We start from the raw sequence: 18,657 nt of genomic DNA on the forward strand, positions 1-18,657 counted from the left end.
CGGAGGCCACAGGGCCGGTTAGAAAGCGCAGGAACCCATCCTAGAGGGGGAAGCAACCCCCCGCCCTGCAGTCAGCTGGGACGTGGGACCCTGGAGCCACGGGCGGGGGAGGGAGCCGCCCGTCGCAGGGAGAAACCAAGAGCCGGAGGCGGGCAGGAGGCTGGAGCCAGACTGGGAGCTGGACGCGGCGCTGTGTCCCTGCGGCGCTGTCACACCTGCCGGGCCGAGCCGCTGAGAGTGCAGCCTGCCTCAGTTTACCCCTGTGGAGTGGGCCTTCTGGCAGACGTTTTGTTGTGGAGACTCAGCCTCCCGGGGCCCACGCCCCCGCCTCTGACTTCCTTCCTTCTTAACCTTCCGTGCCTCCCTGAAGTCCCTGAGCTCGGACCGTGTTGGGAGGTGTCCCTGGGCTAGGTCTTGTTACACAGTGAGGTCGTGGGGCAGAGCCCCGTGAGCGCCCAGCACCCACAGAGGCAGACACTGGGACCCCGGCCACAGGCCTGTCTTGGGAGAGTCCCTGGCAGGGGGCCCAGGCAGGGGGCCGGTCCCTGAATTTTTCAACGCGACACGTGGGATTCTAGACGTGCCCGCTGTGAGCCCGGGGACCTGGAGAGCCACGTGGAGGGAGCAGCTTCGACACCCCGATCTCCACCCTGCAGCGCAATCCCGCCCGTGAGAGTGAGCCCCCCCACCCATTGCACTCGGGGTGACAGGGCGAGGGAGCATTGCCGGGCCCCCTGCAGGCTCAGGGCCGGCTCCCAGCGGGCAGAGCCTCCGCCAGGCACCTGCCACGTGACCAGGTCCCTGCCAACCTCCTGCAGGCAGCCCGCCCGGCTGAGGTGCCCAGGTGAGCGAGGGGGGAAGGGGGGCCCAGCTCCGTCCGGGGGGCCTTCCCCTGTGACTTGCTCCCTGGCTGCCCCGAGGTTTCCCCGGAGGTTGGGTGGGCCTGTGCCCTGACACGGGACAGCGTTCCCACACAGATCCCTCTCCCCAAGTGACCAGAGCGACAGACGAGTCAGCGCAGGGGCTGATGGGAGAGCGGGAGCACCTCGGCAACGTGACAACGGAGTAAGCTGACCCTCGAGGGGAGGCGGCAGCTCCTCACGGCGCCAGGCTGGGCGCCTCTGCCGGCGGCCTGGGGGGTGGGGGGTGGTTTTAGAACGAAGTCTGTGGGGCCGTGTTAGTGCTCCCTGCCCCAGCCAGAGACCTAGGGTCCCCGCTCCGTGTACCTCGCGTGCCCCAGCTGGCATCAGGGTCTGCTCCACAAGGCGCCAGATGGGCGTTCTGGAAGAGAAAGAGAGAGGGCAGCAGGAGGCAGGCCGCGGGCAGGCAGGCAGGCTGGGCCTGGGGCCGGGCTGGGCCGGGTGGGATCACCGAGCCTGCAGATGCTGCAATGGATGCCCCCACCCCCCGGGGTGCCACCCTCAGCCAGCAGCTCTGCTCCGGCCGCTGTCGCCTCCCGGCTTGTGCCAACCCTGCCCGTCCAGGTCCCGGCAGCTCCCGCCAAACCGCCTTTAAGGACGCCCCGGGGCCTGGCCCCTGAGCTCTGGCACGCCCCGTGGGTGGCTCAGCGTGGAAGCTGTTCCGGGGCCTGAGCCCCCTCCGGCCTCCGCCGTCCCGGGCTCGGTGGCCGGTGTCCGCACAGCCGCTGGGACAGAGCCCAGCGTGTCACGAGCACTCCACACAGTAGCTGCACTGGACTGCGCCCACCCCCGTCTCGGGTGCCGCCCTCACCTGCCCACGCTCTGCCATTTCACTGCCTCCTGCCCACGAACGTCTGGGATTCTCTCCCTCTTGCCCACCCGCAGAAGCAACCTTGCAGACCCCGGAAGGTTCGGCCGTGGGCACCGAGCCCGCGGGGTTCCCCAGCGCCCCTGGCACAGCACTTCTCGACTGGCTTCAAGTGCGAAGGAGAGGGACCTGCAGCTGCCGGGGAGGCCATGGGGCTTCCAGCCCTACCTCACACCTGGCGAGAGGCACAAAGGCCTCAGAGGGCAGCCAGGCCCAAGTCCTTCACCCCGGGGGAAACTGAGGCAGCGAGGGGGGGGCACATTGAGGGCAGGGCCGGAGCCGGTCTGTACATGTTCGATGTTTGGTTCACCGTGGGTTTGTCTGCATTAATCTGGATGTTTGAAACCGTTGCGTTAAAACACGTTGGTGTTGATTACGGAGTCTTTTGGTAAGTGCCTCGCTGGCCGACCTCCTCCGGCCTGGAGCCCCTGCGGGCTCTGCGCCCCACCCGGGGACGGACTCGAGTCTCCTGAGTTGCAAGAACCCGTTTTGCAGGCATTTTCTCAGGACCCTGATGAGCACCCCAGGTGCACCTGTAGGTTCCGGAGCCTCCGCCTGGGACAAAGCAAGGCACCCCGCCAGCCGCCAGCCACTTGCCTCCTCCCCTCTGGGACACAGACGGGAAAGGCCGCCCTCTAGTGGCCACGGTCCTGCATCACAGGCCATCAAAGCTGGCCGCAATGGCCACCGTGGGCAGCGGGAACCCCTTCCTAGGGCCACAACCAGTTTCCTCCGCTCTATCAGGCCCTGAGACCAGACAGAGCCTCCCGGGAGGGAGGGTGGGGCATCGCCCGGGGGCAGAGGGCAGTGGAGGGTCAGCCCAGAGCTGCCAGCTGGGCCTGGGGTCTTCCCGACCTCTCTGACGTGAGGGAGCCTTGGGCTGCCCCCCATGTGTGCTGGCAGGAGAGCTGCGTGGCCAGGGAACCCCACAGCGGCTGCACCTGATGGACTCCCCGCGGTTCTCAGCAGCGGATCACAGGAGGGACAAGCGACAAAGCGCTGACCTCTCCCACTCGCCTGGTGTGAGTCTGTGTCAGCTGCTCTTACAGCCACATTCACTGATCTCCACGGCAACCCTAGGAGGTGGGCGTTATCATCACCATTTCATGGACAAGGCTCAGAGAGGTTAAGCAACGTGCCCAGGACCACACAGCGCATGCATGGTGCTGCAAAAACTTTCGCTCATGAGTTTCGGTTTTCAAGGGCTGCTAATAGTAGTAGCGAAACGGTGGCCATTCGCACGGGCCAGCACTTTTCCTCCTAGAGTCACGTTGGATTCGCCGCTCCACTCCGCGGCCACTGGCCTAGAAGCAAGGAGGGTGGGGACTAGCGTTTGTAATACCTCCTCGTGTGGGGACCGCGCTGCAGAGCGTGTGAGTTTACAGCCACGATGTCCTCACAATAGTCTGAGAGGTAAGGACACGTTTGGAAAGACTCAGAAGTGTGCGTTACTTGCCCAGGCCCCCCCCCCCGCCCCCCGACAGAACTCGGGGCGTCTGGTGCTGATGCCCGTGCTCTGTCCAGCTTTCCAGCCGGAAAACATGGGCCTTTTTAACGGGTTAAGGTGCTCCTCGTAGTCGCACACTCGGACATGGTTATACATGCTCCGTGGACACGTGAAAACCTGCTTCCAAGGACAGCCATGTTTGTCACATGCCCGGTAGGGGGTTGCCGTCCGCGTTATTCCATGGCTCCGTGTGCTTTGTATAATTTTTCACTAGATCTGACTTCCAGTCGCCTGCCAGCTTGCTGCCACAGCGACCACTGGCCCTGCATGTTAGCGAGCTCGGTGGGTTTAGGGTTGTGAGTATTGAACCTGCTTCACAAATTGTGCCCGTGCACTGGGGTCCCCTCTCTGTACTGCGAATTCTAAGCGGACACCGTCTTCTCATAGAAGTCAGTCTGTTCATAGTTAGCATTGGGGCTTTTCCCGACGGGACTCCCCTGGGGCTCCCAGCAGGATCTGCGGGTGGCCAGGGGCCTTCTCTGAAGAACAGGCGGGCGGGGGGAGGGGTAGGGAGCAGGAGGCACGTGTCCCAGCAGAGCCGGCAGCAGGCAGTGACTTCTCACTGCAGAGCTCGGGCACCCGCAGGCTCGGGCTGTGAGGCAGGTTGGGCATCGGGACATGTTAAGGAGCTCGGGGACGAGCAGGGGTGGTCCCTTGTGACACACCCCTCAGAGCAGGAACGGGGACACGTGTGCCTCCCGATGACTCGGTCCCCTTCCTGTCAGGGACCCGGGAGCCCTGCAGGTCTTCGACGGCTGTGGGTGCACGAGGGCTCCCCGGGGACCTGCGGGGAGGGTGACTGGGCAGCAAAAGGTAATGAATTACCCGGCCTGCTGCTGAGAAATGAGCACGAAAGTGCGCGAGAGTCTTGGGAAGAGAAGGAATGAAAGGAGAAGGTGCTGGCAGGGGGAGAAGCAGCAGGATAGGCACCGTCACGTTCACCGGTCCCCGCGGAAGCGACTGGTAAGTCCCATCTCCACGTGACCATGATCCCGACGCACACGCAGGCCACACCGCCTGCCCGACTGCCCCGCCCGCAGGCCAGAGGGGCGTCCCGGGGGGCTCTGAGTCCTGCTCTCTGCTCTAGAACGGGCGAGGACCTGCCACCTCCCCCCCACTCCGCAAGCGTCAGGACCAGCTGTCCCCAAGCCCTTGAAGGGGGTGCAGGCCTCTGTCTGGCTGGGAGGACAAGACCGGTGTCCTAGGAGGAGGCACCGTGAGGACCACCGAGGCGAGAGGCACAGAGATGGCTTCTTTAACTCTCTTCTGAAGACGAGGGAAGTGGGGTGCGGGGGGCAGGACACCTGGCCCCGCCAGCCCCCGGGTCAGAGCACAGCTCTGCCCCGTGAGCAGAGAGCACCCGGCCACGGCCCCCCTGCCTCAGGACCCCAACAGCTTCCTGGGGCTGCCGGCGTCCAGGGGACAGCGCCTGCTTCCTCACCCCCCACTTTCCACGTGGACACGAGGGGTGGACAGACCCCACGGAGGAAACCACAGCAGCAGCTGGCATGCACGTCCCGGCCCGGACAGACGGCAGCGCCACTGGGCCTGGGGCAGACGGAGAGGCCGAGGGACGCCCGCGGCTCTGGGCCGTGTCCCTGTCTGAGGCCGTGTCCCAGGGCCTGGCCCGGCTGTGAGACCCACCCCGGGGAGGCCGAGGAGCTGTCCCCGGGCCCCACTCATTGCTGAGGCGGCCACGGAGCCGCCAATGGGACGCAGCCTTGAGGCTGAATCGCCTTGGTTACGGACCAGCATCGCCACGGGCAGAGCCTCCTGGGGCTGGCACATGTGCGTGCGTGCGTGCGTATGGTGTCCTCACGCCCACCCCACCCGGGTCCTCACTGTGGGAAGAGGGTCAGAAGGGGCGACTCTTCGCCAGGGACTTGCCCCACGTGGGGGACAGTCAGGCAGCAAACCATCGGAGTGTCCCCTGGATGTCCCGAGACGGGAACCGGGGTGCAGCTGGAGAGAGCTGCTCTGTGGCCTCCGGTGACACCAGGTGCCAATGACACCTCCCGAGGGGGCAAAGGTGCTGGTGACTCAGGAGGGGCCGTGGCCTCCAGGAAAGGAAGAGGCTCCTCGGCTCACATTTTAAGGTCCTTATTAGGTTCTAGGTCACAGAGGAAGGATGGACGGGCCCCACCTTACGCCCTGACACGCTGAGGTGTCCCGGGGGCCGGGGGGTCTCCCTGGAAGGGGAAAGGGGTGTGGCCGGTTCTGTCTGGTCTGGAGGAGCAGCAGGTGGGCCCTGGTGGAGCAGCAGGCACAGGCAGGCGGGCGAGCGGGGTCCCGGGCCCCCCCTCCTAGCTGTGAAGGCAGGACGCTGTGGGGACCGCTCAGGCTCACAGTGAGGTTAGTACACCGCGGGCCGGGGACGGGATACCTACCCGGTGGTCCAAGCCATTCTTTCCGTGTCCTGGGAGAGGGTCAGATTTGGAATAGGGGAACCCTGAAACAGACACAGCACAGCGTCACGCACACGGCAGGCGCGGCCCCGCGGAGAGGCCAGGGTGTGGGCCGGCAGGGGACCCCGGAGGGCCCGAGCATCACGCCCAGCCTCCATCCTGACCTGTGTCCCCAGGGACTGAGGGGAAGCCAGGGAGGGGGGACGTCCCTGAGCCAGCCCAGGGCACCAGGGACACCTCGGACCTGACCCCACTCAGGCGGGCACTGTGTTCTCTGACCACGGGGGCGGGTGGTAAGGCTGTGCCACCTGGAGCCGGAGCGGCACGGAGGCCACCGCCAACCACAGGGCCTGCAGACCATTTTATTAAAAATAAACCCTCAGCTCCTTGCAGCGGGCACTTCCTGTGAAAGCCCTGATATCTAGGGCTCTCAAAGCCTGGGACACGGGCCCTGCCTCCCGCGGGAAGCCCACAGCTGGTCCACCTGCGGCTCACACTGCCGCCACTGCCCGCCCACACCGAGTCGCAGCCGTGAGCGAGGCATGCATCCTGGCTCCCTGGAGAGGCAGGCCCCCCCCCCCACCAGAAGCACCACAGGAGGCCTGTCCCAAGCTGTCAGTCCTTCCATAGCCTGTGGGCCCCAAGGACAGAGCCCACGTCTGCTTATCTGGGGGTCCACGCCCCCCGTCCTGGCCGGCACCCAGCTGCTCAGGCCATGATGCTCAGGGCCAAAGGCCAGCGCCTGCTCCTGGGAGCCCCCGGGCTGCCCACGAGGACTCAGAGGGGATGCGGGTCCCCCCTCGGTGTTCAGGAGGTGGGTGCCATGCAAGGGCAGGCCCACCCATCCCCTCCGAACATAGGATGAGGGGGAAGGTGCCCTTCTTGGGAGGGTTCCTGAGAACTCAGGGAGGACAGGAGAACCCTGTACAGGCCGCATCCGGGGAACTGCCTCCGCTCAGGGCCCTGCCTCGGGCACTTGCTTGCCCCCGTGGCCTTCGGAAGGTTCCGGGTGTGCGTCAGGAAGGCCTTTTGCAACATCCAGGTCAGAGTTCCCAAACTCCTTCTAGCAGAGGAACCCTCTTGTCACCTGGAATCTTACGTGAGCTCTGACACACACAACAGACGAGAGTCGGGCTGGAAGACAGAGTGGGAGAGGGGCCTGGGGCCGTCCCCCGTCCTCCTGGCCTCTTCCACGGCTGCTCCAGAACAATGACTTGGCCGGCTCCTCCCATTTCACAGAGGGCAAATGGAGGCATAGACGCAGAAGGACCTGTCCCAGGTCACCCAGCCCCCAGGCTGCAAGGTAAGGCTCCTTTGTCTGAGAAGGTCATTATTTCCCAGTCATGCCTGAAGGATACTTTCAGCCAATTAGAATTCACGTCCATAGCACCTGTCTGTCAGCTCCTGAAAAATGTGGTGCCACTTCCCGCTCGCCTCCAACATTTCCGGCGAGAGATCGGCTGTCCGTGGAACTGGTGTTCCCCTATAGAAAATCTGTCTTATTCTGCTCTCGAGAATTTCCCCCTCTATCTTTAGCTTTTTGAAGTTTAGTTACGATGTGTTTTTGGAGTAGGTTACTTTGGGTTTATCCTATTTGAGGTTCGCCTGTTCTTGGACTTGTGGGTTTATGTGTTTTGTCAAATTTGGTCAGTTTTGAGCCATTATTTCTCTGAATACTTTCTCAGAGCCACTCACCTCTCTTCGTCTGGGACTCTCATGATACAATGATTGTCCCACAGACGGAGGCTCTTTTCTCTCTATTGTTCAGATTCTCTGATTCTCTCCGCTGTCATCCTCTCTATTCTGTTATTGAGCTCATCCAGAAAAACTTTTATTTTGGTTATTCTTTTTCAGGCCTATAACTTCCATTTGGTTATGTTTTCTGTTTCTTTGGTGAGATGTTCTTCTCTCTCCCCCGCCGCCCAGTTGTTTCCAAAGTATTTGTAATTGCTTGTTGAAGCATGTTGGTGATGGTTGCCTTGAAGATCCTTGTCGGGGACCCCCTAACATCTGGTTCTTCTTGGTGCTGCGTCTGCTCTCTTTTCTCATTCAAATAGTTTTCTTCACGGTTCTCGGTGTGAAGACCAATTCCCCCTGTTCCCGGGCGTCTGGGAGGCTCTGGGTTCTGGTTGAGTCTCCTATTAGGCAGGCTGCCACCCTGCTTAGGTTTACTACGTAGGGCCTGGCTTATCATGGGTTGTGGTTCTGATGACAATTTAGTCTTCAGAATGCCTGTCCAAGTGCTCTCCTGGTCTGCTGAGCCCACCTGGTGTGGGAGTGAGCTGTAATTCCCAGGATGCTCTGTGCCCCAAGGTGGGGCTGGAGACAGCGGCTGTGGATGGAGCCTGTTCCCCTGGGCCCACTCTCCAGGCGGATGGGTGCCAACGGGCCTCCGGCTCAATATCTGCAGTGTGGCTGGCGGAGGGAAACACCCACCTGGTCACCATATGCCACTGCGTGGGCTGTGACCCGTGGAGTCCTGCGTTTCTCAATTCCCCGAGCCAGTCTACCTTCCCCGTCCCACTTACAGAGCTCTGTGGTTGTCTGCTGCATTGTTTCTGGATGTTTCCATTGCACTTCGTGGGGGAGAGCCAGGAGAGAGGGTTCTCCACTGTCACACCTCGAGGCTGCTCTCTGCACCCATTAGAGTGGCCTCTCCTGGGGTGCTTGTGGCTGGCCGGCCAGTAAGCCATTCCACGGGCAGGTCTCCATCAGTTTCAACGGACCCACGAGTGGTTTTCTGTTCAAGGATGTGTAGATAACTCTGCAGCTGCGTGGCTCTGTGCCGGCGTGGGTCTCCTCTCTGCACCTCAAGGTCCCCATCTGAGGAAGGAGGGACCTGGAACCCCTTTAGCTCTGAGTGACTTTGAACAGGAGGCCCCTTGGTGGGTCTGAGCTTCCCGCTTCAGAAGCAAGCCGGGGGTCCGTGGAGGGATCGCCGGGGCCAGGCTTGTAGTCTTGACCCCACTCTGCCATGACATCCCACAGGGCCCAGGACAGAGGATGCTGGGGTGCCCACCCAGGAGCCCCGAAGCCCAGCTGCTTCCTGTCGGAGGACTGGATCACCCCCCTTTTACAGATGAGGTGATTTCAAACGCAGAGACGTTTGCACTCATGTCCAAGGTCACATGGCAAGGGACAAGCCAGGACTCGATCCCCACTGGACCGACACCCCGATCTCGTGGATTCTGCCGGTCCTCACGTGATCTCGTGGACACTGTTGCTGCCTTGTGCTAGCTGAGGCCACCCGCATCCTCCCCCCCGCCCCCAGCCCCAGAGCAGCGCTGAGTCCGACGAAGGGGAGAAGGTGCTGCTCAGGGAAGACCAGCCACCCACTGCCGACGAGCACCCACGAGAAGCTGCGATGTGCGAGTGGGGGAGGCACAGAAGCTGACGGGGAGAAGGGTTCCCGTGGGGAGGGGGGCCTCAGACGCCGTGGCAGAGTTGGGGTGGGACAGAGGAGACCTGAGAGGTGTGACGCGGGACACTGGCTCCTCACCATGAACTCCCGAGGGGCTCGTGCCCTGCTGATGGCCTGTGCCCCTGCCCACAGCACCAGAGGCCACACACTGTCTCTAGCCCCTGGGCCGTGGGCAAGCCTGCTGGGCACAGTGGGACACAGGGATTGTTGCTAAAAGCAGGGTCCCTAGCCAACCCCATGAATGGCAGCGGCTCTCGGGGTGCTGCCCTCTTGCACCTGGGCTTCGGTGGTCTCTCCCAGGGAGGGGTCAGTAGTGGCTCTTCCTGGACCAAGGTTTTCTCCCTGACGTCTGGGGCTCCCACCACCCTGGGGGCCAAACACAGGGAGGGGCCAGAGGGTACTCTGTCCACCCAGCTGGAGGCCAAGGCCTTGCACCAAGACTTGGCCAAGTCTCTCTCCAGGAGTCTCTGCCCCAGGTGACCTCCTGGCCCCCGCTGGACACTGGGGCTGCTGGACCCAAGCCCTCCAGCTGCCCCCGGCCTTGCCCTCCCTGCCCTTCCTGGCTGACAGCGCTGCTGGCTGCCCCCTTCCAGCTCTCTGGGCCCACTCCACTTGCATGGCGCTATCCATTCCTGGTACCTTGCCCCGACTGCCTCTCTCCTTCCTCCGGTGTCCTGGTTCTGCAGAGATGGGGACGGGAGGGGCCTGGGAGTAGCTGAGCTGGAGCAAGGTGGGGTCGGGAGGGGCCTGGGAGTAGCTGGGTTGGAGCAAGATGGGGACGGGAGGGGCCTGGGAGTAGCTGAGCTGGAGCAAGGTGGGGATGGGAGGGGCCTGGGAGTAGCTGAGCTGGAGCAAGGTGGGGATGGGAGGGGCCTGGGAGTAACTGGGCTGGAGCAAGGTGGGGATGGGAGGGGCCTGGGAGTAGCTGGGCTGGAGCAAGATGGGGACAGGAGGGGCCTGGGAGTAGCTGGGCTGGAGCAAGGTGGGGATGGGAGGGGCCTGGGAGTAGCTGAGCTGGAGCAAGGTGGGGATGGGAGGGGCCTGGGAGTAACTGGGCTGGAGCAAGGTGGGGATGGGAGGGGCCTGGGAGTAGCTGGGCTGGAGCAAGATGGGGACAGGAGGGGCCTGGGAGTAGCTGGGCTGGAGCAAGGTGGGGCTAGGAGGGGCCTGGGAGTAGCTGGGCTGGAGCAAGATGGGGACGGGAGGGGCCTGGGAGTAGCTGGGCTGACTCAGGAGAAGGACCTTATCTGGGCCTTGGGCCCTATTGAAAAAGCATCGTGAAATCAGGAACACATTTTATCAGGCACATGACAGGAAAGTCCAGGGACTCGGGCCGCCCACTGCCATGAACCCAGGCCCCCCTGGGACTCTGTCTCCAGGCCAGTCCTCCTCCGAGACCCCACCGTCAGGAAGACAGTTGAAGAGCCCACCTCGCTCGCTCCTGACCACTGCATAAAGGTGCCCCCGCCCGCCTGAGCCGGAGCAAGCCCGCATCACCCTGACCCCCCGTCCTCCTCCCTGCTCACACGTGGTCCCGCCATTCAGACCGACCAGGGGCCCGTGTTGCTTATCTGGGCCCCCCAGTCCCTTTCACTCTGTCCCGGCAGCCTCCCGTCTGACCACCCGGAGGGGGACGTGGGAAGCTCAAAAGAGAGGAAGGACCTGAAGGGTTAGGAAGGCGGGACCCCGAGCAGAGCAGGCCCGCCCACAGGGTCCAGGCCAGAGGGGGGCCCATCCCCTCAGCTCCTCTGGGGCCACGCCTCTCCTCTTACAAGCGTCAAGACCCTTTTCTTACAACAAAACATCAATGCCACCCCTTTCCCGTGCGGCACCCAGGCTCATCCATAGCCTGTGACACGCAGTCCCCAGAACGCGTGCGCGAGGCAGGAAGGCAAATACAAGCTTCTGTCATGAATGTGCAACAGGAGGCCCTCTTTGCAGAGGGACGCCCCACTGCTGAGGAGAGGGGTGTCACTCCGGTTTGTCACCGCTGCTCAATGGACTTCTCACTGGTGGGGAAGGGGGACCGGGCCATGCTCACCACCGCCTCTGCGCTGCCTAGCACCAGGCCCAGCACACAGTAGGCGCTCAATAAATGTTTGGAGGACAGATGGATGAATGACTGAATGATGACTCGATCCCAGGTGAGATGTGTGATGGTGTCACAAGTGGGATGAGGTTGTGACCGGCCCCCAGGAGCCCAGGGAGGACCCCTGGCAGGCGGGGGTGGGATGCACGTGTGCTTGCTCTCGCCGGTGTCTCTGCCTCTCCCGGCTCCCTGCATGCTTCTCCAGGGCAGGGGCTGCTCTTGTCTCCCCAGTCTCCCCCTGGGCGGGGGCCCCGCACAACGTCTGGCACAGAGTGGGTGCTCAATAAATACCCGTTGAATGTAACGCATCTCAATTCAACAAACATTTATTGAGCGCCCACTGTGTTGGAGGTCACAGCCCTACCCTCCCTGGGCGCGCTACAGGTGAAAGGGACCGGGTGCAGGCGGGCATGCCCTGCTCTGTGCAAACGCTTTGCTTAGTAACAATGGTTTGCCAATGGAACGTGTCGATGAACTCACATTTGGGGGCTCAATGGAACCCTGAGAAGAGGTAGAGGACCCTCTATGCGTGCTGCCCATCTGCCCACATTTCTCCAGCGGCTGGCAGGGAACAAGGCACGTCGGTCGAGGCAGCCAGCAGCCGGGGGCCTCGTCGCTACCTTCCTGCACGCAGGGAGGCCAGGCAGAGTCACCAGGATGGAGGTGAAGTCACAGCTGCGAAGGCTGGCACCGTGGTCTCCACTCAGAGGCAGAGCGCCAGCCGGAGGCAAGCGGATGACAGAGTGTCACTGTCACCATAAGCGAGCAACAGCGTGGCGGACCCACAAACACACACACACACTCACACACACACTCACACACACACACACTCTCACACACACACACACACACACACTCACACACACTCACTCACACACACACTCACACACACTCACACACACAAACACACACACTCACACACACACTCACACACACACACACTCACACACACAAACACTCACACACACTCACACACACACACACTCACACACACTCACACACACACACTCACACACAAACACACACACACTCACACACACACACTCACACTCACACACACATACACACACATACACACTCATACTCACACACACATTCACACACACTCTCACACTCACACACACTCACACACTCACACACACATACACACACACTCACACTCACACACACACTCACACTCTCACACTCACACACATGCACTCACACACACACTCACACACACACTCACACACACTCTCACACACACACACAGACACACTCACACACACACTCACACTCTCACACTCACACACATGCACTCACACACACACTCACACACACACACACACACACACTCACACACACTCACACACTCACACTCACACTCACACACTCTCACACTCACACACACTCACACACACTCACACACACACACACACTCTCACACTCACACACTCACACTCACACTCACACACTCTCACACTCACACACACACACACACACACACACACATACACACTGCGTGTTCTCTGGATGAAGCGCCCACTCAGGCCGTGGGCTCCGGCCAGAAGGCAGATACAAGCTGTCTGTCATGAACGGGCAGCAGGAGGCCCTCTTTGCAGGGGGAGCCCCACTGCTGAGGAGAGGGGTGTCACGCTGGTTTGTCACCGCTGCTCAATGGGCTTCTCGCTGGCGGGTGCCGGGAGCAGGGAGGGGCTGGAGGACCGGGGGCCGCTGCCTGGTCAGGGGTCTACCCACGGCTCTCCTGTGACCGGCCTTGTACCCCGCGACCTGCCTGCTGGGGGGACGAGCAGCTGCCGTACCCCTTCCAGACCTGCTCCAGGACAAGTCCCTCCGGGGACGTTTTGGGGGTGCCCTTCCTTAGTGACATCAGCCCTGTGCACCGGCTGCATCCCAGGAGGGACAGAGTGTGGGGGTGCTAAGACTCCTGCTTACAGATTCATACACAAAACAATGACCTTTCTTCGTCTGAGTGTTTCTTTAACAACGATAATGTCCAAGCCTCCCCGCTCTCCCCCGGGATCACTCTCCAGCATGAGGATGAGGGTGAGGATCAGAATGGTCTGCTTCCTGAGCACCTACTATGCGCCCGGCTGTGCACACGTATCACCTCCTTCCGGGCTCAAACACCGGCCAGGCACACAGTGGGACTGACGCCCAGTGGCAAGCGTAACGCCACACCATGCCACGCCACGCCACAAGGCCGGTCATGGTGTGTGGGGACTTGCACCCGACTGTCTCAGGCAAAGCTGGCATCCTTCCTCCGTGTTCTCGCGCCCACACCCATCCCTGCTCGGTCTCGGCTCCCTGCTAAGCCTCGGCTAGCCCCAGAAAACCACATCGGCCCCGGGACCCAGAGACCGTGCCGGGTCCCGAGAGCCCGGCTCTACAGCACACTCCCCCCCCCACACCCCCCGGAGTCTGTCCTGTATCTGCAGATGGCTCCTAGCTCAGGCTTCGCGACGTCACCTTGTCGCCCGCACTCCCTGGGGATCCCAAGTCCCAGCGCCCGGTCCCTGGCTCAGGACAAGCATGGGTCCTGCCGCCATCCACTCCGAGTCTGGACCCGCTGCCTGGACCGTGCGCGCGTCCGCTCCAGAGGGAAACGGCCCACGTCCAGCCGGCTGCCTGGGGGCCTTCCCTGCGGCTCTCTGCCCGCCTGCGGCCCCGGCGCTCCGAGGGAAGGGCTCACATGGAGGGCCTGCCTAACCGCGTGGCCCTCAGGCCTGTGGGCTCGCTCCTGCGCTCTTCTAACGCGCAAGGCTTCGACCTGGGGGAGCGGCCTGCAGTGCTGGGGGCCCCCTGCTGCGAGGTGTTTCGGGCCACACGATGGCTCCCGGCTCAGAAGAACCACTCACGTGAGTAGAAGCCGGCTCCCGGGCCCGTCGGGAGAGGGTCTCGGTCGGCCCCGCTGCTGTGGGACAGAGACTGGCTGTCCCGGTCGGGCGAGTTGGTCCTCGTGTCTGCGTCCCCCTGGAGAATCAGCCAGCCGCTCTTCTGCAGGAAAACACAGTCGCGTGAATTTCCAGGTCATCTGAAATGGCCCCGCCCACTTGACAGATGAGGAAACTGAGGCCCAGGGAGGTCCAGGGCCCAAACGGCTTCACACGGGGGAGCCAGCCTGGGGCTCTTTCCACACACACACCTCCCTCCTTAAGGACAAGAAGGGGCTGCAGCTCCCGGGGCAGGCAGGCCAAGCCCTGCCGCGGGCCGCTGGCGATGAAAGGATGAAAGCGTTGTGGGGACACAGCCCTCCCCCTGCCCCCTCTGCCCCCCTCCTCGTGCATCGCCTCGGGCTGGTGCGGCCCCCAAGCCCCAGGTGTCTCCTCTGGCCTCTTACTGAAAACGCCTGCCACGCCCGTTCTAGAACAATCCTCTCCGGTGCCCGAGAGCGCCCTGCAGCTCGCTCTCCTCTCGTTTCAGACACCTGCCAGTCTCAGAGCCGTGAGCAGGCCTCCTGGGCACAGGAGGGACCGGGAGGGGCTGGGCCGGCCCCAAGGTCAGAGGAGGCTGCAGGGAGGAGCCCCCGGCTCTCCCATTTGGTGCCTGTTTCATGGGCCACGAGGGACCTCTCAGGAGCATCGAAGAGGAGGAGGCTGGAAGCGCCCGCAGGCCCAATCTCCCCTGCACAAGCTGCTCGGAACCACCCGCCGCATTACCTTCCTGCCGTCCTGGTCGGAGCTGCCATCCTCCCCATCCAGGCGCCTCGAGGCTGGAAGGAAAGCCATCCGTCAGGAACACGCCGTGTGTCCTGGGTCCCACACCCAGTTAGGCTCAAAAATTGGAGATAATCATGCCCTGCCAGTGTGGCTCAGTGGTTAAGCATCAACCTATGAACCAGGAGGTCCCGGTTCGATTCCCGGTCAGGGCACATGCCCGGGGTGCAGGCTCGATCCCCAGTGTGGGGCGTGCAGGAGGCAGCCGATCCATGATTCTTTTTCATCATCGATGTTTCTGTCTCTCTCCCTCTGCCTTCCTCTCTGAGGTCAATAAAGATATATTTTTTCAAATGGGAAATAATCGAAGACGAGGCCCCAGCGGGGGCCTCTGAAGGGCGGAGGCGCCAGCGAGCTGGAGGGGCTGGGCAGGAGCTCCGGGTGGCCGGGTGGCCGTGTGCCCGTGCACGCCACAGTCCTTAACGCCAAGGGCAGGTGGGTGAAGTGACGCCTAACAACCCAGCCGCGCCCCCGGGGAGCGGCCACGGGGCATTGTGAAGAACACACTTCCTCCCGCCGGTCACCGCTCAACCCACTTCACAGACCGGAGGACTGAGGCTCAGAGCGACGTCCCGCCTTTCTCAAGGTCGTGAGTCAGCGGGTGGCAGAGGCTGCCCTTTGAACCCAGGCGGCCCGACTCCTGGTCCTTCTTCTGACCGCCCCCCCTCACCGCTGGCCACCCCCAAATCCCTGGACACAGTCCGTGAAGGGCAGGGACAAGGTACAAGGTATACCCAGGGGTGACCACGTGGCGTGGAGCCGCGTCACGGCCGTGTCCTCTCCCAGCCTCAGAGCGGGGGCCACCAGCTGGAGGCATGATCTCCTACCCACTCTGACCCGGGAAGGCAGCGCCCACTTCAGTCTGTACAGACCCACCCCATGCACCCCAAACTAACATGCCGAACCCGTGCACGGAGCAACGAAAAGAGGACCCTGGGCCTCCCACCCGCCACAGAGACCGCGTGGCAAGGACGCGCGGGGGCTCCTTACCCGCCGCCTGTGGAGGGCCCGGACCCGGTAGTCTTGTGAGGCGCCCTGCCCCGCGCACCATCAAGGACAAGACTGACATCAGGCCCGGGAGCGGGGAGGCTGGGGACTGGCCTCCAGAACCTCAACAAGACAAGGCCCCAGCTGAGGACCGTTCTGGCCTGGCTAACGCTTCCTCACTCCCCACGCCTGCCTCCTCCCCTTCAGGGCGAGACCGCGACTCCACCATGAAAATCAGAAGCCCCGTCCTCTCCACGCGCAGAGGCAAATGAGCGAGGAGCCTTCGCAGGAGTTGGGTGATGGAGGGAGGTGGAGGGCAGGGCCCCGAGGGGGACGCATGCCCATCCGCTGGGCTCTCCTGTTGCCCAGACAACGGCCCTGGGGAGGGGAATCGGGGGCATTCTGGCCACCCATCGGTGGGGTTCGTGGTGGCTGCCCAGCAGCCCCAAGGACCCCGAGGCCAGTGGCGATTGAGCGCGGAGACGCTGCCCCTGTCCAGCCCGCAGAGGCCCCGACACGCAGGAGGCATTTGCAAACGCAAACCCCCCCCGAGGCCCTTTGCTATGTGGAATCCGGAGTTGAGGCCAGGGCCACGGACCACCCTGGGTCCGAGGACTTCCCACAGCGGAGGAGGGCGGCGGGGGCCGGACTTGCCGATGCAGGGTTCACAGCCAGCCCCGCGGGCTGGCAGGAGCATTCCGCCAAGATTGACACGTTCCCTCTGCAACACCGCCGGCTCCTGGCCCACTCCAACCACCGCCTCCTCAGGGCCCGTCTGCCAGCCGCACATCCCACGCCAGGCTCCAGAGAAAGGGGGCCTGGACGGGAGACACGGGAACCTTCGGGCGCTTGGCATCGTTTGCGGGCTGCTCCCTACCGCTCCGAGCCTCGGTTGCCTGGCCTGGAAAGGGGGCGGATGACGCCCACTCCTCCGAGCTGTGAGGATGCCAACGTGCACGCTGTGATGTGGGGCGAGTCAGGTGGGAAGACTTGGGAATAATCAAGAGGCCGACGTTGGGGCGGGTTTTCGGCCGCTGTTCCAGTGTCACGAGAGGACCAGCCCCTGGAGGACAGGACCCCGGGTGAGGTGCCTTTCCGGTCGCACACGGCGGCTCCGAGGAGCCTGGAAGGCATTTGCCTCGGGAAAGGCTGACGACCCCTGGGTGTCCCCGGGAACCTATGTTGGTGGCACCCCGATGACCGCGGGGTCTGTAACTCTATTCCTGGGTGTAGAGCCTGCCTTCCCCTTTTCCATCCCAAGAGGACCCCAAAACCACAACGAAACTCAACCACTGCCCAGGAGTCCTAGAGGCACAGGAGACATGGCTCATTCCTGCTTTAAAGCAGGGGCCACAGAAACAGCCACGATGTATGCCACGTGGGGTCCCCTTTACTGTCTGGTATGGGGGAGGCTCCGAGAGGCGGGAGGGCCAGCCCCACCCCCATTACCGGGCAGCTGGCGGTGATGAGACCGTGCCCACCTCCTGGGAAACCGGGGAGGCGTCCTTTTACCTCTTATAATTTGAGAGAGAGAGGAGGGAGAGGAAGAGAGAGAGAGAGACATTGATCGGCTGCCTCCAGTGCACCCCCTACTGGGGATCAAGCCCGCAACCCAGGCATGTCCCTGACTGGGAATCAACCAGGTGACCTCTCCATGCACGGGACAATACCCAACCCACTGGGCAACACTGGCCAGGGCCTCTTGAGTCATTTTCAACCATCTGAACACGGGCCCCGCTTCACACCCCTCAGGGGCTGGACCACCAGGCCCTGCTCTCTGCTACGGTTCAGCGCAGCCGCACTTAAACCTGCCCGGGCTGAAAGCGAGGGAGGTGGCCATGAACCTGTCCGGAGGAGGGTCTCTGAGGGGTGTGGGCCCCGGAGATGGGCTGTGCTCTGCATGAGGCAGCCCACAGTGTGACGGCGAGGGGCTGGCGTTCAGGGGACACCAGAACGCCCCGTGGCGCCTCAGCTCCGAGCTCTGGGCCGTGTACACGCCGCTGGGTGGCCTGGCTGCGCCGCCCCCAGCCTGTCCCACGGCCGGCCCTGCTGCCGATCTGCTGCTGCCCGCACAGGGGGTGGGGGTCTCCCCTTTTAAAATGCCCCACTCATTTCCTTTTGCTTCCTTTCTTCTCTTTCTTATTCTTTCACTTTAAAAAAGTCATTAACGCTCTAGCTGGTGTGGCTCAGTGGATAGAGCGTCGGCCTGTGGACTGAAGGGTCCCAGGTTTGATTCCAGTCAAGGGCATGTACCTTGGTTGCGGGCACATCCCCAGTAGGAGGTGAGCAGGAGGCAGCTGATCGATGTTTCTCTCCCATCGACGTTTCTAACTTTCTATGCCTCTCCCTTCCTGTCTATAAAAATCAATAAAATATATTTTTTCAAAAAAGCCATTAACTCATAGCCAAGCAGAGTTGGAACTGCTATAGCACAAGAAAGTACTGCGGGGCCTCCATGCTGTCAAAGGCGGCCTAGAGGGCCAGGGGTCAGAGGCCAGGGGGCAGGCAGACTGGGGGTGGACCTCAGCTTGGCCACGGACAGGTCACTTCACCACCTGACCTCAGAGTCAGGAGGAAACGAGCTGGCGTGGCGAGCGTGCAGGTGCCCTGACACGCCCAGTGGCAGCCTCGTGAGCGCTGGTCCTCGCGTCCCCACCTTCGTCCCCCGCCCGACGGGCCTGGCCGCCCGCTGGCTGGAGGAAGGCTGGAGCACGGGAGAGCGTGGTGCCGAGCGGACAAAGCCT

General features: G+C 62.8%; 1 protein-coding gene across 3 annotated transcripts in view; it reads right to left on the reverse strand.

Moving 5' to 3' along the window:
• ABLIM2 (actin binding LIM protein family member 2) overlaps nt 1-18,657 on the reverse strand; it is a 102,421-nt gene that overhangs the window by 10,498 nt on the left and 73,266 nt on the right. For all 3 annotated transcript variants that reach the window (XM_080682802.1, XM_080682804.1, XM_080682803.1), the window contains 4 exons: nt 14,870-14,922; nt 14,069-14,207; nt 5,683-5,744; nt 1,227-1,281 (listed from right to left, as the gene is read on the reverse strand). In XM_080682802.1, coding sequence (XP_080538928.1) covers nt 1,227-1,281; nt 5,683-5,744; nt 14,069-14,207; nt 14,870-14,922 — 309 coding nt within the window. The remainder of the gene's footprint in view (nt 1-1,226; nt 1,282-5,682; nt 5,745-14,068; nt 14,208-14,869; nt 14,923-18,657) is intronic.

This window comes from Plecotus auritus, assembly GCF_963455305.1.
Source record: "Plecotus auritus genome assembly, chromosome: 1".
In the NCBI taxonomy this organism is placed as follows: domain Eukaryota; kingdom Metazoa; phylum Chordata; class Mammalia; order Chiroptera; family Vespertilionidae; genus Plecotus; species Plecotus auritus.